General features: G+C 43.2%; 1 protein-coding gene across 1 annotated transcript; it reads right to left on the bottom strand.

The window, feature by feature from the left end:
* Nucleotides 1-771: 771 nt before the first annotated feature.
* On the bottom strand, nucleotides 772-17,727 carry LOC146175386 (retinol dehydrogenase 13-like). Its single transcript, XM_084581726.1, has 7 exons — nucleotides 17,491-17,727; nucleotides 17,297-17,415; nucleotides 13,831-13,986; nucleotides 13,152-13,256; nucleotides 5,704-5,913; nucleotides 4,426-4,633; nucleotides 772-905 (listed from the first exon to the last, which is right to left on the bottom strand). The coding sequence occupies exons 1-7, from the start codon at nucleotides 17,568-17,570 to the stop codon at nucleotides 809-811; spliced, it is 975 nt and encodes a 324-aa protein (XP_084437852.1). The 5' UTR covers nucleotides 17,571-17,727; the 3' UTR covers nucleotides 772-808.
* Nucleotides 17,728-17,802: the final 75 nt, after the last annotated feature.

Raw genomic sequence — 17,802 nt, 5'->3', positions numbered from 1 at the left:
CTCATAGCCAGAGCTGGTTTTGATGTTAAATTTCCAATGTACATGCCAGTGACTCACCGCACATCGTTCATTCTACTCTCTGGTTCTGAGTGTATTTCACAGCATGTTGTCATAAGACTTCTGGCTTTGTGTTTATGTGGCCCGACATCCCAAAACAACTTGGGCTTTACGGGATGCTGTAGTGGAAGGCTGCAAATAATTTAGACCACTTGTGATTCTTTGACATGCACCGACACACCACAGGGCTTCGTGAGTTTTGCCTCCATCGAAACACAGCCACCACGGCCAGAAATGACCCTGGGTCCCTCTGGTCGGCAAGGTCATGAAACATATAGCCTGTTATTCTGCCACTCATTTTGTTTCTCGGGGCATCCATGAGGTGATGTCACAGGCAAATGAGAGGTGGACTTTGGTAGAGCATAAATATGTCCAATGACTGTCTAGTGCTGACCACAGACCATTCTTGGACAGGCTTGTTCACTGGAATCTTCTCAGGAGCGGTATATTTGAAAGGAGGGAACAGCAACAGCCAACAAAGCTGCGTTGCTATGCTAAACTGGGTGTTGCTGTAGTTATTCCTTCCTTTGCAATCGTTAGGCACTAATAAGCACAGGTGCATAACTACTGCTGCAGTTATCATTGTGACAAGGCCAGAGAGCAGCTGTTTGGCACTGTGCACCTTATTTCTGCTTATACATATAATGTCATACTACGAGTGCAAAGCACTTGAATGACTGTTTTCGTCGCCAGCACACACAACAGTGGCAAGCGCTCCTCTCAGAAATGTGTATTTACAGTTGCAACAAATCTATCCAAAGTTGGTCCACTTTTCACTGGTGGCCCACAGCCAAGCTGCCGCTTTGTTGTCTTCAACAATTGGGTTCGATGGAGCGACCTTGCAGTTGCTGCATGGGGAAAAAAAAAGCGCAATCTTGCATTACGGATATCATAAACATTTCAGCACTTAGCTGTAAAGGTTGAGTGAGAGCCGAACACCTCTACAACTGGACATGTAACACTTGAGTGCCCTGCATATGCTGACTAGTGTACTACTACGAACACTGCATGCAGAAGCTCTCCCCAGTGCCCTCTAACGAAACAGACATGCAACAAACTTTTCATTAGCATATTTAAATGCCATTAGACACCTCGACGGGCTCCAATTTTACCTTGCATGTTACTCTCATACATTCTTCATGCAGTATAACATTACTCGCCAATGCACCTTAACAATATTTTATGGTCACATTTTATACTCTCCCTTTCTTTGTTTTATTTTCCACACCATTCTCTTTCCATCTGTCTCACCTCAATTCCTTCTCCCACGCAGAATAACATGCCAGCAATTCCTAAACTCCAGCTAGATTGTTTTTTTTATTAAAGGGTGTCTCTCTCTCTCTCAAAGCTTCTGTGTGAAAGGATTAAAAAAATATGCCTTAACTACAGCGAATAACATCAATAAGCATTACTGTGCAATGACATGCAATGCAAATAATAAAATAATGCTAAGACTATAAGAAAGTTATTAGCAGTGGTGGAACTGCTGCGCCAATTGCACCAAACTGCGCCGAATCAGAAATCCTGCTACATGCTGCTACAAAATCGATTTTTTGCCTACTTCTGCGCCACGCCTGTGCCAAAAGTCGCTGAATAACTCTGCCAACAGCGAAACCGAACTGTCGCGAAACCATAACATCTGCTGGCAACACTGTGCAAGGCGGAAGAATATTTTTGCAGGTCCTGGGCGAACAATCACGTGACACAAAAATTTACGTTTGTCTGTCACTTCTGCGTCTCCTGTCGGATTTTTTTTTTTTTTTCGTTTTCTTTTTTTTCACGATCTACTGGGAGGGAGTGAGAGCGTGCTGCAAGATATCCCTCAAGTCCAATGAGTGGCAAGGGTGAAAGGAGGGGCTGGCAGCATCTCTTTCTCTATGCTGGCAGTCTGCCCCGGACACCAAGAGTGCCGCCGCGAATTAAGGCCGGCATAACCCATGTCCGGTATCCCCCCTGAGAATATCCCAAAGACCCCTACCTATCTACCTGGCAGTCTGGCCATCGAAGGGTCGAAGCACGTTCAAACGCGTGACGGCTTCGAGCTGCCTTGGGCGCTCGCTAAATTTGTATGCACGTGTGTGTGTGTGTGTGTGTGCGTGCCATGGTGCGTGCAAAGGATGTGCGAGCAGGCTGGCCAACGCAGGCGGTGCGGTTTCAAACTTGTGACGGTTTGGAACTGCCCTCGGTAAAGCACAGCTGCAGCAGTATATACGCTTGCTTTTTTTTCTTTTTTCGTATGGCCTGAGTAGCAACGGAGAGAAGCGCTAAAGATCTGACTGCTTCTGTGTGCGCGCACTGGACTTTGTTGGCCGCTTTTGTATATTAAGTTCAACCCTATTACATGGAACATATTGTATAATTTCACAGCTTAATTCCAAATGTCAACGTTTACGCACCCATTAAAATAATATTTCAGTCTAGACAGTTATTTCATTTCCGCCTCTACAAAACCGCATGTGTGTGGGCGCGCGCGCGTGCAAATAACTTTTGCGAAGATACTCAATATATTTGCAGCCCCACATACGGTCAGTAAGTACCCTTGGGCGTTTTCATTAACCCGCTGCGAAGAAGCAGACTCACGACTCCGAGCCTCCCTGCGTCGATTTGATTAACCAGCTACCCCGCCAAACCACCGGAAGAAAATGATTGCAAATCGGCGTTCACTCTACTACATCCCTGCACATTGTGCCTTTTGACTGAGCAGTGCCTCTCTAGAGGGGAAAATAATCTCCACCCAGGACCTGCAAAATTATTCTTCCCCCTTTCCCTCCAATGAGCACGGGTCTTGAAGGACAAAGGCACGTCGACATTACCCTGATGTACAGAATAAGGACACCCAGAAAAGAGTGCAGAATCAGGAAAAGGTACAGGAAGAGATCAGGCTGACCAGGAATATGAGCACCAATGCTGAGCTGCTTTTCTCAAAAGGGTCGTCTAAAAAATTTGCAGACGTTGAGAATGGACAAGCCCTTCTGAAGAATGAACAGGAAAGGCTCGCAGCGGCACTGTCCAAGCTGGAGTCAAGGCAAACAGGAGAAATAGTGCCTTAAAGTTGCAGTTTTAAAGAGTGGCAGTTCTGAATTTATACAGAGAGTTTTTATATTAAGACAGCTAGCTATCTTATTTACAAGGCTACAGTATTTATAGTGTAGTTGCATATCTCTTATGCCTTTCTTCTGAATAAAAACGGCTTTGGTTTTAGCAAAACCTCCTCTTTGCTTAATTTGGAACTTTTTGAGGAAAGAACAGCACTTTAGACTGCATTTGAGGTAAACGCTTGTTTTTGCATGGCTACGATTGTTATAAACATCTGAGCATTAGGTTCCAGAAATAAAACAAGCATTCTTTACTTAAGCGTCTTGAGCTTTGAAATTTTACTACAAAGAATTTTTTTTCTGCTACAAAAGCTTGAATATTTGCTACAAATTGGCATTTTTCCTGCTACAAGACTTGAAATTTCTGCTACAAATTTCGATTTCTTCTGCTACAAAAAAAAAGCTGCTACAAGAAGCCAGTTTCCAGTTCCACCACTGTATTAGGTACAGCAGTTACAAAAGCAGTCACCAGACATAGGCTAAGATAAGTGTGGTAAGCATGAGGCTAAGGTAAGTGAAACTCTCCTTGCATTTGGAGAGAGAAGATGTAGTAACCAATTTAGGTTTGGTTTGGTATATGGAGTTTAACGTCCCAAAGTAACTCGGCTAACAAGAGATGCCATGATGGAGGTCCATGGAAATTCCGACCACCTGGGTTAACACTGCATTAAGTCTTGCTTTTCGCCTCTGTCGAAAAAATAAGCTGCTACGACCGGGACTGAACCCGGGTCTTCCAGCTCAGTAGTTGATTGAGCTAGACACTGAGCCACCGCAGCAGGGCAGTAATTATTGTAATATTTTGGGTATAGGAGTTCATATGATAGAGTAGGTTAAAGAGAAGCACTCCACTGGTGGCCCACAAGATGCAGCATTTAGGGCATGGCTCCACAGTTCTTACTTGGACGTGTCATTTATTATCGCTTCCCCCAAAACTAGAAGGGGAATATATATATATATATATATATATATATATATATATATATATATATATATATATATATATATATACCTATATATGTATATATACTATTTCTTAGTGTTTTCCTTGGTTTCAGACTGTTGGCTTCTGTATATGTTCTGAAAGCCTCTTATCCCTGTTCTTACTGGAAATTAATTGACATGGTGTAGTCAGTAATTGAATAAGAGAAGAGCCAAAAGTAACATGGCTTGCACAAGATCCGCACGTTAATAAGTATTCTATGTGCGGCAAGGAAAGTTGCCGATAAGCACAGCAAACATTGACAAGGAATGAGTTCCAGCAGTGTATACTTACCAAAAATACTTGCCACTGTGCTCTTCAATGCCATCGGCCATAGCACAGTAAAGGATGCCCTGCACTCCCTGTCGTGGCGACTTGGCAAAGAGCAATATTAGTGGCTTGGCGAACACTGCGGCGAACCATGATTTGGCAATTCCCATGTGCCGTGTAATCTCGGTGTTGACTATTCCGGGATGCACCGCAAAAACAGACACACCCGTGCCTGGGAACAAGAGTTTACGTTTCATCGAAATGAACCTAGGGGCTCGAAAGCACTGAACTAAACGGAACTGCAGCACAAAGTGCACAAACAGCAATGAAAACTGACCTGGGAATAGCTGATCATGTTTTTAAGGCGAAAGCCTTTCTAGGCTCATAAAACAAAATCCCGTGCGCGAGAGTTGTGCACACGATCTGTCGTATTCAGTGAGATTCCACAAAATTAGTTCTTGTCTAGAGTTCCTGCCATCTGCAATGCCACACTTGAACGTGCGCCAAGGAATGCCACGTGACAGGAGCGATGGTGTACCATTCAAACTCACACTTGCCAGAGAAATTGTGACAGATACTGTACTTTTCCTTTCTTGTAAACCAGTTATAATTATATGTAGCAGTGCAATGAACGCCAATAAGAGGCAACCGCTGAGAGTCTAGGAGAGGAAAGGCAGGCTTTTGCCATTCTTCCCTTGAGACATCTAAGAGACCCTCTAATTTGTTTTTAGCATGATGATTTAGCATGCGAGGACTGTACACCACACAGGAGATTATATTTGCCCCCGCCCTAAACCCAAGCAAAATGAATGCAAATCATTTAAGAAGCACCTCCTTCATAGAGGTATAGTACAATAGGTTTTGCTGTATATAGAATACATTCATGATCAGTGACGTAGCCAGAAATATTTTTCAGGGGATGTTATATGTCATCGGTAAAAAAAAAAAACCGAAATGGGGGAAAAAGCCGACGCCCCCGTTTGTGATACTGTAACACTTAAACGTGCACAAAAAAGAAGTTAGCTTTGCCACAGAATTACAAAAATGTAGGCTGCACTGTTCCCCAACAAATAAAAGATGGTTAGCGACAACAAATGATTGAGGAATAGAGTAAATAAAATTACTGGTTGGTGGCAAATGCAGGCACTTATGAATCCATAACAAAAACGGGTGAAGCACTTTACGTGTAAGCAAGCAAACAAACGATCATGTAATGATGCAAATGCAGCCTACTCTTTTCGCACAAACTTGCCTAGCTGGCCTCATATTAAGTGAGCAACTGATTAAAAAGGGGGATGATGCCTTTGAGCCTCTCGGCGAGTTCCGTGGTGAATAGGACATTTGCCAGCTTGCTCTGATTGTAGGCGTCTGCAGGGTTGTAGTCATGCTCCGAGTTGAAGTCGGCGTAGTTGATCTTGCCCCGCATATGTGCCACACTCGAGACGTTCACTATGCGGCTTGGTGCTGCTGCCTTGATCTTGTCCAACAGCAGAGAGGTCAGGTAAAAGTGGCCTGGTCACAATTGGGGAAGCGCTTAATCAATGGCTGACCAACTCATGCAGACAGGCTTAAAGAAGCACTAACACAAAGCCGAAATAATCTCTGAGCAAACACAGATTCTGGCTGCCTTCAAAGAACCAATCTAGTGCTATATTAAATTTCTCCACACAAAACTACAAAAGCACTAAAAAAGGTGTTCTCCACACAAAAAATGTCCCATTGTAGAATACACATGTCCATTCTGGGGCCCACGTAGGCACCACCTAATTCTCAAATTAGAACACAGCCAGAACCACGTTGAGCCTTTTGTTGCCAACAACTATAACTTTGGCTCCATTAAAACCCAGATTGGACAGCAATCCTACCAAAGGTGGGAATTCGTCTGCTGGCATTTTGTATAAACAAAAGCATACACTTAAAAGGCCCAGCACAATACTTTCCCCAAACACCAGTTACTCAAGAAGAATTTGAGAGACTGCATGCCCAGCGCCTCCTCCATTTTTACAATACCAGTCGCATGCTTTGCATGTGAGCCGTTGGTACGCCTCAGTTCAATGAGTTACCGTACGTGGCGCTGCTTGCATCATACCTGCGCCCGGACGCACAGGGCTGGCATTCCGGTTATCGCTCATTCCAACTCGTACACTACGCGTCTGCCAGATTCTTACTTCATACCCCTTCCAGTGTAGCTCTTGCTTCATTCGTAGTGTGGCGCTTTTTCAAACACCAGTCTGGAGAGGCAGCTTTGCTCGCCATTTGCACAGGAGGCTGCTGCGTTCACTCTGGTCATCACTTGAGTGTCGCGGCTGGTATATTTGAGGCACTGTTTCAAGTGTTTTCGTCCCTTATTAATGTTTCTTGTGAGACAAATAAAAAGTTTCAAGTTGTTACGTTTATTCGTTTCGCCCACAAAAGCGCTTCGCTCGCACAGTTCTTCCTTTGCGCCTATTACAAACAAACTAGTCTGACCTGACCGCAAATGAATCCTCTCTGCGCAGCAGTCACCAAAGAGATGCCAAGCTGGTAGCTTGACTGACAGCCATTAAGTGCTTTAATATGAGCTGTAGCGCCGTACATCCGAGAATGGAATTCACTTTCCATTTCTTGAAACACTGCCATTATTTGGCTTCGAAGATTTTACAGACCAATAACTCGAAGGTTGAGTATCTCATAGTTGGCCTCGAATAAAGTACAAAAGAGATCGCTCAAGAAAATCATATTTTTTCACAGTTGTCAATTACTACTTCTGAAGTGTGATGTGACCAGCTCTTCAAAATATGAAAGAGCACTGAACAAGATTAGAGGAGCAGCCTCATTTCACTAGCTGAGCCAATGTTTCGACAAACGTTGGCTCAGCTAGCGAAGTGAGGCTACCCCTCTACTCTTATTCAGTGCTTTTTCATACTGTGTAACCATCTTGTTTCTCTCGTTCTACCCCAGCTCTTCAAAAGTGATTGCAAACAATATTTGTAACAAAACATTACGGTTGCCAGCACGACACCCCAATTACAAATGTCACACACGTGCTAGTCAAATTGATTCCGCATAAAAAGCCTAACCACAGCCTCTTTGTACTCAATGTCTATAGCAGCCCGAGACTAAGGAAAACGAGTTTTGGCCCACTCTTTTAGGAGACCCCAAACTTGCAGGCAATCACCCCGTAATTTTTGCTGGAGATTTCGATGCCCAACACCCGGCTTGGGGATATGTACATGAGGACATTAAAGGCCGCAAACTGGCTCAACGCACAACAGTGTGGGTTGACCCTTCTTATAGACCCTATGGTGCCCACTCGCTGCGGTAACAGTGTTTCCAAGGACACATTCCCCGATTAGACATTTTAAACACAAAAATATTTCGGCAGTGAGTGACCACTACATATTGGAAATAGTGGTCTCCACTGGCCCCAAACGTCGTAAAACATGCGCCCCCACCCTTGTAGATTTGGACAAATTCCGTGCTAAAAGCGCCGCAAGAGAAGTAGATACCCCCGACATTCTAGACATAAAGGTCTGGGCACAGGATCTATGCAAAGACGTCAAGACTGCCACTCACTAATTAGAGCAGGCTGACCACCTAGACAGAAGACATTGCGGTCTGCCGCATTCGTTATCTATGGGAGGTGAAGAAAGGCCTCAACAATTCAAACGACAGAGATGGAACCGCAATCTGCGCAGAAGAATAGCTAGATAGGCAAGGACATTGAGGATCACGCAGCTAAACTTGCACAACAAAACTGGGACGACATATGCAAACACATGAATTGCAACATGAGAGTCTCTAAGACTTGGAATTTGCTCTGCCATCTACTTGACCCTACAGGTAGCAGAACCACTCAGAGGAAGAACCTACAAGAGCTCATACATGCATATGCAGACACATCAGCGGACCTTTTTCTTGAACTGAAAGACATATATTGGCAGCGCTCCTAGCCAAGCCTTCCCAGATTATGCCGGTCCAGAAAACCTGCAGCTCGACTCCCCCATTACTCTGGCTGAAGTAAGGGCAGAAATTGCCAGGGTAAACTGTAAATCCGCCTCCAGCCCAGATAAAGTAAACAAGATACTCCGTAACCTAGCTAAAGATACTCTACACTCCTTTACATTCTACATACAGAAAGGCTGGTCGGAGGGCTCAATACCACAAATATGGAAAACGGCAGAGATCATTCTCATTCCAAAACCAAGCAGGCCCCTGAGCCTTGAAAACCTGAGGCCAATTTTGTGCACCTCTTGTGTAGTAGCTCATGGTGCATGTGCATCAAACAAGCAGTCTGGCTTCCTATTCACACAGCGACAGAGTCAGTCTTAGGCCTCAGTGTTCATAACACCCTAATTGAGATTATTGAAGCGGTCACCATCTCGCAATATGAACAGCTATCAGGCACATCAACAGGCAAATACATTCTGTCCACACTAGGCATAAATTACGAATGACAAGGCGGGCTGACAACTGACCTCAAACATATAAGAGAGCTTTTGGTCATTCCACCGATACCTCGGAACAAGCACCCAGATTTCCATTCTGAACGTCGTGCAGAGAGAGCCAAATCTTTGGCCAAATGTTTTCTTAAAGGGACAGGACACTGGCCAAAATATTTCATGAAATTATGGTGGAGATGAAAAGATCTTGCCACATGTAGTACAGATCGAGCACTACAATATCAAAGAAAAGAGGCTTTACAATTTTAATTTGCCATGAAAATCGCATAAAAACAACCGAGGCGCTATCTAGCGGAGAAACCCTATTACTTTCAGTGTAGTACCTCAGGTGACTACATTTCAACAAACTATCGCTGATTTTCATAACTGCACACTGTTCTTTTTTTTTTTTTTTTCTAGGAGTGCTTGTTATAATTTATTATATTTTGCGCTTTCTCCAGTGCGTCGTTAAATAAAAACCACCCCTCCTTTCGCACCGCGAGAGGTATGCTTCCAGGTTTTGCCACAAGATGGCACCACAGTGTTTGCAATTCCATGAATAAAGCGGAAGGGGGCGGCAGAAAGTTAGGTGGGCGGATGAGATTAAGAAGTTAGCAGGGGTCAAGTGGATGCAGCTAGCACAGAACTTGGTTAAGTGGAGAATTATGGGAGAGGCCTTCGCCCTGCAGTGGGTATAATCAGGCTGATGATGATGATGAATAAAGCGATGATAGTGCCCACTAAAACTTTCATCGACGAGGCATGCATTATTGTGCCGTAACAGGATTGAGTGTGAAACTGGAAAGGGAAGGAAAGGAAAAATGTCTGATTACTGTCTGGCAAGTGAAAGTTATATTTGTTTTCGCTAAGTCTTTTTTGCCAACCACCAGTCGCCATCACGGTCGCTGCTCATGGTTTCTAGCATCGGACTACATAAAAACGGGCGCATGCACTGATCGAAAAATTCTCGGTAAAAATTTTCTACAGCGTTTCTAACAAAACCGTTATGGAATCGAACATTTTAGACCTCAATCTTTTCACTGCGGCGAAAAAAATTCAAGACCTAAATTCCAGTGTTCTGTCCCTTTAATGATACATCTGTAGTATGTCGATGCAGCAGATTGTTCGGCTGGAAAAAATGGTAGCCGTGGTTAAAACAGAACATGTACAGCCATAACTGGGGGCACTATACATACTCAACACACATGTTGGAAAAGAAGCAGCCATTGCTCTAGCCATTGCAGGATCTTCAGCAGAAACCATAGTCAGCAACTCAAAACTGGCGATATGTAATTACACGTTGAGAAGAATCTCCCGACAAGCAGCATGTATTGTGCAAAATTGTCAGCCCTCACGGTGCATTCGCTTAATCTGCACGCCTGCTCATGCCTCCCTTGCTGGAAATGAGGAGGCTCATAACCTATCTCGCGAACTGTCCCACAAAGCTGGATCATGCAGCCCACTCATGATAAACTAAGGCAAGAACAGGTTGTTTTCTTATAGAGAAATCCTGCAGCATTACAGGTTTGCCAGACTCAAATTCCCTCTGCAGACAAAACGCTCTCCAAACGCCAGGCGAAAGAATGGCACAAACTTCAAACTAATACCTATCCAAATCCCCAATTATGCTGCCTATATTCGGACGGACTATTCAGACAAATGCAAAAATTGTGATGCCAAAGTCGACCTAAATCATATGATCTGGAAATGCCTACAATCCCTACCTGCGAGCCACTTCATACGTGACTGATCACTAGGAGGCTCTATTGCTCAGCCTCGACCCAAGGACACAGAAAAAAATTATCCAGCTGGCTAAAAACGCCGCCGCTGCCCAAGGGATAGCAGCCGTCATATGACTGAATAATCTGGTTAGCATTTTATTTGACAGCACATCAATGCAATGAAACGAGTTCGGTACATTAGCAACATTCCCAGTTGCAATATGACTTGCGGCACGCAACATGGGTTCAGAGTTTCAGTAAGCATCGCAAAGCTTGCAGTGCCATTTGAAAGGGTCTGCATGGTGTATTCAAGCGTATTCACATACTATTAAACAGAAAAGCACTACTGCCACCAACATACAATCAAATATTAATGCAGGAATGCATTTAACAGCTACATTTTCAGCTCCTATTGTTTGTCACGGTTCTGTCCACCAAGGCAGATGGACATCCCGAGGTGGCACAGTAACTATCGGAGGATATTCAGGAATTCTCATGTGTTGTTGTAGTAAGTGCTACTTCAAAATAATGTCAGGTGCAGAGTACTAACTGTGAATAGTTTTTTCAATTTACTACCTCTAGTAACAATGTTACAAAGGTAAAAGATTGTTAGTCTGGGAAAGCTTCTAGCCTGGTGCCAAGGATTGCTGCTACTGTGCCATTTCAAGCCACCTATTGAACTAGTGGCGACATCTAGCACAGCCACCGCATACAGCAATTTTGTTTGAATAGCGTTAATGGAACCAGATTACATCACTTGTCCAAAAAGTAGCCGTATACTCTGCTAATCAGGTCCTCATGCTTGAAAGACCATTTTTTCCCACTCAACTGCCATATATGTTGCAAAAGGTAAGTACTATGAGCTACGGTTATTGTTAAAGGAGTAGAGACACTAACATTTCAAGTTTTGGTTTTATGATTTTGCTTGATGCCTTGGTATCCAGTGATCATAGAATATGGCATAGAAAGTTCGCCATGAATTAATTACACAGCGATTTATCACAGTCAGTTTCGGTTTTCAATGTTAGCAGCATGAACTGTGGCGTGACGTAGACAACGCACGCACGCAACTAGTTAATGATTATGTAACCTCAAAAACTTCTAACGCGGAGGCATAAGCATTCGTCTGCTTTGAAAAACATATGCGCAACACATCACATGCGTCCGTGCTGACGACATCGCCGTTGTCATTGTTTTTGTCCTCGCCGTCATCAAGCGACATTGAAGATTTATGGGAGGACCATTTTGCTGCCAATGCGAGCCCACAGAACCACATAGGTTTTACCCGCTGATGAGCTGTCACCAAGCCCGCCGCCTGATGGTCCAGGCAACGTTTCTGAGAGTGAGGAAGCAGACGACCACGATGTCTGCCAAGGCAACAATTGGTGAGTAAGTGGTCGATGCACCCGCATGAAATTGTACCGCTGTGATGTTATGCAACAGCTATATGTATCTTTTGGCATTCGCTCCTAATTTCGCGAGAGCATAGCGCATGATTTTCGGCCAGCGCCATATGCGAATGATTAAATAAAGCTGCTAGTACATGAGTGAAATGAGTACGCGTGCAAGGCACATGCACGTTTTCAGCCAGCGTCATGTCAATGATGTTAGAAAAAATCTTCAAGTACATGAGTGAAATAAGTATACGTCTTAGGCACCAATGCAATAACTGCATGTCTATGCGTCTATGCATGTTGTATAGATTACATCTGTGCACAACACTTCGATGTAACCAGCATGAACTATGTGCGTTACCTCATTTATCACATGCCGCTACTCGTTGTCCTGCGCTAAAGCACGGGAGACATGCATGATTAAAACTAAGTTTTCTCACAATCTGTACTTTGTTTATGCCAGCAAAATATGGGCCAGCACGCATGCATTCCTGCAGTGGAATGATCTACAGGCGAAGCATGGATTAGACCGCCAATTTTTTATTATGCACTAAGAGAAATTCCACTCCATGAACGCTCATATTCTGCTCACTCAGTAAGCAAGAAAAGAAATGTAACTAAAAGAAATTTGCATCACTGTTCCTCCATTTTCCATAGGAACGAAATGAATGTATCGAAATAAAAAGGCTCAAAGATACCTCACAAGCACGAATAGTACAGTAACAACAATTCCACTTACGTGTCTTCCAACAATTGTGGCTTCTTGATTTTTTTTCTGCTATGCACACATTATGTATAAATTTCTACTATACTTCTGTAGTCCTTGCTTGCTCAGAGCACAGTGTACAGGTTTGGAGTGAAGTGAACAGTACACCATTAAAAAACAAAAACAATAAATTCTGTTAATTAAATAGAAATTAATCTGTGACACCAAAAGACTAGCATTGCATGGATGTCTTTCTTTTTTTTCACTCATAATGACTGAAGTAAGAAATCTGCACTGCACACTGCATTTCCAGCTTTGGCCACAGAGTCTTTTCCCTCTCTGAAGGCTACACAGAAAACAACTAAGGTGCATGTACAAGGTAAGCCTCTTCCTATCGGAATTCTATGCAGGCTTTATTGCTTGGCACCTAGCTAGGAGGTTATGAAAATTTTTTGTTGCTTGGCTTAGTGGTCAAATTCATGTTCAAATATACAGAGCTGGGACGTACCCAGATGGTTGACGCCAAGCTGCATTTCAAAGCCATCCTTTGTCAGAAGTTTTGGGCACCTCATGACACCTGCGTTGTTCACGAGGATGTCAACTTGCTTAACACCTGCAAGAAGAAAAATATTAAAACAAATCTAGAAAAGTTTTGCACGCCTCAGATATGATACCATTACACAGAGGTAATTAATCAGCAAAACAGCTGATGGAGAAAGAAATTCTGCAACTAGTTTTGTTAGACGACCCTGTCTCTTAAAGAAAGACAGGCGCTTCAAAGCAGAGCCTGAATGTCAATTCAAAACGCACAACTGCAAGGATTCAGTACACCAAGTGTTGGGCATCTAAACAGGGAGCTGTACAAGTGCTTGAGCTACTTGATCTTAATAATCGCTGGACAACACTCTGCTTTAACTTACATGCTCAAATCTAGCTGCCATTATTGAGCTTTCTAAATTTCCACAACATTAGGACAATATGTGCTTAATTTCTATGGCAACTTTTATTGCTGTACCATTACCCATTAATTATTTGGATGAAAAAGCATGATCAAAAAATGATGATGCGCCGGTGATATTTTCTGAGGGACGGCCGTTCAGATTACTACCACCGATAGACAACACTGTAAATCGCAGAAAACCGAGTGCCCTATAGCCTAATGCAAACGAAGAGAGATGTTGGCTCACTTTCATTAATTCTTGCTGAAAAGTTTCGTATAGATTCCAGAGAGGCCAAGTCCAGCTCTTCACAGACGACATGCTTGTTCTCAACTGCTGTCAGAATCTCCCGCCTCACTCGGCGACATTTGGTAAGGTCGCGGCAGGCCATAACGACATTGGCACCTGAGAAAAAGTTGGTAACAGAGCAAATGCACAAGTTGTACAAGGTTTATGCTGGCCAGTTGCAAAAAGCACTCTGGATTTCTAAATATATGACTCGAGAGAATGGAGTTCATTTGATTTCAGATGAATGATGTTTGTTCCTGCTGGTTCTAATCTTTAAGGTCACGGCATGTGATGCCTGAATGGATGCCAAGAAAGCTAGCATAGCAAATGCACAAGTCATGCAAAGTTCATGACACCCAGTACAGAAAGAGCACTCTAAATTTTTAAACATAGTTATGAAAGTGCACTGAACAAGGGTAGATGGGGGGTAGCCTCAGTTTGCAGGTCGAGCCAATGTTTTTACAAAAGGACTTGTCTTCGTCTGGGCAAAGCAATCATCACTGGCACGGTCAAGGAGTGAAAAAAATGTTTCTTCAGTAATATTTCTCAGCTGGAACTGGTGATCCTGTAGCCTGAAAAAGAAATAAAAAGCAGCAACAGCAGGAAAAAGCTACAATGCGGTGTGGATTAGTCAGCACCTAAAGCAGGTTTGGTGCAGACACACCTTTCTTGAAAAGGGGCAGGCATTCCAAAAGGTACTGATAAAGAATAAATCTTCACGGGAACAATTCTCAAAAGCGCCTACCCTTCCTATTCTATAATTTGCCTCCCATCGTTAGCCTCTTGTCGGCATTCGTAGCAGTGCTACATATAATTATATTTGGTTTACAGGAAAGGAAAGGCGCGGTATCTACCACACTTTCTCCGGAAAGTGTTGAGTTTGTGCGGTACACCATCACTCCTGTCGCGTGGCGTTCCTTGGCGAACGTTCAGTGTGGCGTTGCAGATGGCAGAGACGCATCCCGCCTCGGCCAATCAGTACGCCGCAAAAGCGGGACACACTTTGTCCACGACAGCATGAGCCATTAAAGGCTTTCGCCTTAATAAAGAAATAGAATAACAGGACAGTGAACCACACCTGCTACGCAAAAAAAAGGGGAAAAAAGTTCAAGTGACAACTAAAGTAGGAAGCGATAAGAAGGAAGCGTGTTTTGAGAAACACGTGCAGCTTATGCAATTGCGGAGGGGAGATAGAGTGCACATGTACTGTGGACATACTGTGTAATTGTACTGTGGATAAACTGTACAATTAAGGCTACATGTGATTGTTTTCCCAACTAGTTATGATGCAGAGGGAACATATTTAATGGATTCTAACATTCTTTTAGAGATATTTACTCCTACTGGTTCCAATGTTCTAAATTTATGGATTAGATATGCCTCTCTATATTTTCTATCCCTTGAGATTTAAAGTCTGACTGGAGAATATGTAGTATAATTTCTTTGAACTCATGGTGTTTCTGAATGAAATGCTGGGAAACTGCTTTCGGGAGGTTTTTGTCTGTGTCTGCCTGATGGCCATTAAGCCTTATCTTCATTGATTGCCCTGTCTCTCCGATGTACTGTTTATGACAGAAGGACCATTCTAAAAGGTAGGCAATGTTTTAAGATGTGCAATTAAAGCCTGATTTTATGTCAAAAGTGAAATCGCTTGGTGTATTTTTAACCGCGCTGTCTTATATATGATTGCATGTTTTACATCTGGGTCGAGAGCAAGGATGTGGTTGTTTTGGATGCTTGTTGTAGAGTTTGGAATGTACTGGAATATCTCTGAGGTTTGTGTTATGTTTGTATGTTACACTTGGTGCCTCCGGGAATACTTTCTTCGGGCGTTCACTACACGTTAGCCTGGAGTGGTATTTCCGCAGAATATTGTTTATGTTTGGAAGGGCATTGGAGCATCTAGCTACAAAAGAAGGCTGGCATTCAGTATGCGCCTTTTGTCGTTGGCCTTCGGTTCAGGCTGAGAAATGTATACTGAAGAAACATTCCCCCCCCTTATCCTTTATTCTTCGGAAGCAAAAGCGTATTTAAACCCCTGCCAGCAATGATCGCTCTGCCCAGACGAAGACAAGTCCACTTGTCGAAATGTTGACTCGACCTGTGAACTGAGGCTTCCCGCCTCTACCCTTGTTCAGTGCTCTTTCATACCGTGCAGCCATCTTCTTCCTCTCGTTCTACCTGGATCCTAACCATAGTTATAACACTGAAAATACAGTTCACATCAAATTACTGATTTAGCCGCTGGTCATTTTGCATTCCATGAATAATTGTCAATGTCATCTATCAGAGCTTTTCAGCAAAGAGTGACCACAAATCAGAGATGGGAATGACATCAGCAATGAGCAACTCGATTCAGATAACATCCTCAATCACCTTATTGCCAGACTTTAGGTGAAACCATATTATTTCATCATTATCGTTATCAGCCTAACTGAATGCATAACAAGGCAGGGCCTTTTTGATATCCACAATCAATGCTGAAATTTAAGTTAGTCATTCTGGCAGGTATAAGATTAAACTCTCTGCCTGCCATGGAGAATTATTACTGCTATTATTACTAATGAGGCTATATTATGCATTGACTACTGGATGGTGAGGATGAAGATTTTATGTTCAAGGCAAAAGCACAAAATTAAAAAAATATGCATGTGCTGCACGTTGCACGCCATCAGTGCTCATGCAAATCAGTGCACATAAAATTTGTAGCATTATGCAAGCACTACAAATGTATGGTTTGTAAGTTGACAATAAATAAAATTAAAGAAAAACGGATTCCAGAACGATCGTAGAACCTAATGTGAAAACGCTCAGCTGTATGCACCAGCGAAGATTACTACTACAAATTTCTAAAATCAAATAATCGATCTACTAAAATCGTGTGTTAAAATTTTTTGGAAACAATTTGGTTGTCCTTATATTATGGAAAGGTTTTCTAATATTTGGCTCGGAAGTTCTATAGGACACGTCGCAATTTAAATTTTTAATGAATGCTTTTACTCCAAGCCGATGCTTCACACACGCGACGGAATTTTTCCAGGTGGTGAAGATGGGCGGGGGTGCGTCGTGGGTGGCACTTCTGGTGGCTTTCCCAATGTGCGTTTTTAAATTCGATATCGCCGTCGTCCTTTCGTTCCGCTGCTGAGTTTGCTTCTAGTGGAAGATCACAGTTGGTGGACTGGTGGTGGGTAGCGCTTCTGGAAGGTGGACTTTTCTCATTTTCATTCATTCACTCCGAAGAATTCATGCAGACGACGCCGGTATTTTCGTCAAGGGCTGCTACCGCTACCACATTAAAAAGAAAGAAAAAATATAGCTACTATCTTCTATTGCAAGCTGAAACACCAGTGCACGCGCAGTACAGAATTTCTTCTCCAGATACCGCGGATCATCAAAATGTGCCATGGCCGATGGCCAGTGAGCGTACCTCTGCTAGCAAACTCTTTGGCGGCGGCTTTACCCAGGCCTGTGTTAGCTCCGGTGATGACCACAGTCTTGCCGTCTAGTCTCGTCTCTTTATCGAAGCGGCAGCCACCTACGTATTCCCTAAAAGAAGAAAGATGACACCGGGTCAACTAAGGAGCTAGGCTTCAAGATCAATATTAACTGATGCCGGCTTACTTAAATAGTACTATTCCTCCCACGCCGGCGCCGATAGCGCTTAAGAAAACTGCTGGCTTTGATTTAAGCAAAGAAGTCATTGCCTCTTCTTTTTTTTTTCTTTTTTGTTAACAAATGTATGAACAGAATATATTCTAGTACACTCTAGTCCCGCGTGCTGCCATGCTGCAGCTAAAGTATTTTGGCGACAATGCGGCGTACACGACCTCCTCTCGTACCCACCGTGTTTACGATCGATTCAGGTACGCCGCATTGTCGCCGCTGTTAAAAATGATTAAAAGGCAGAAAAAGCAAGAAGTACGAATGAAAAGT

Source organism: Amblyomma maculatum, chromosome 10, assembly GCF_055883805.1.
Source record: "Amblyomma maculatum isolate TAMU_Amacu chromosome 10, ASM5588380v1, whole genome shotgun sequence".
Lineage (NCBI taxonomy): Eukaryota > Metazoa > Arthropoda > Arachnida > Ixodida > Ixodidae > Amblyomma > Amblyomma maculatum.
Note: the sequence above shows the minus strand (reverse complement) of the source record. Positions and strands in the feature narration are given on the sequence as shown.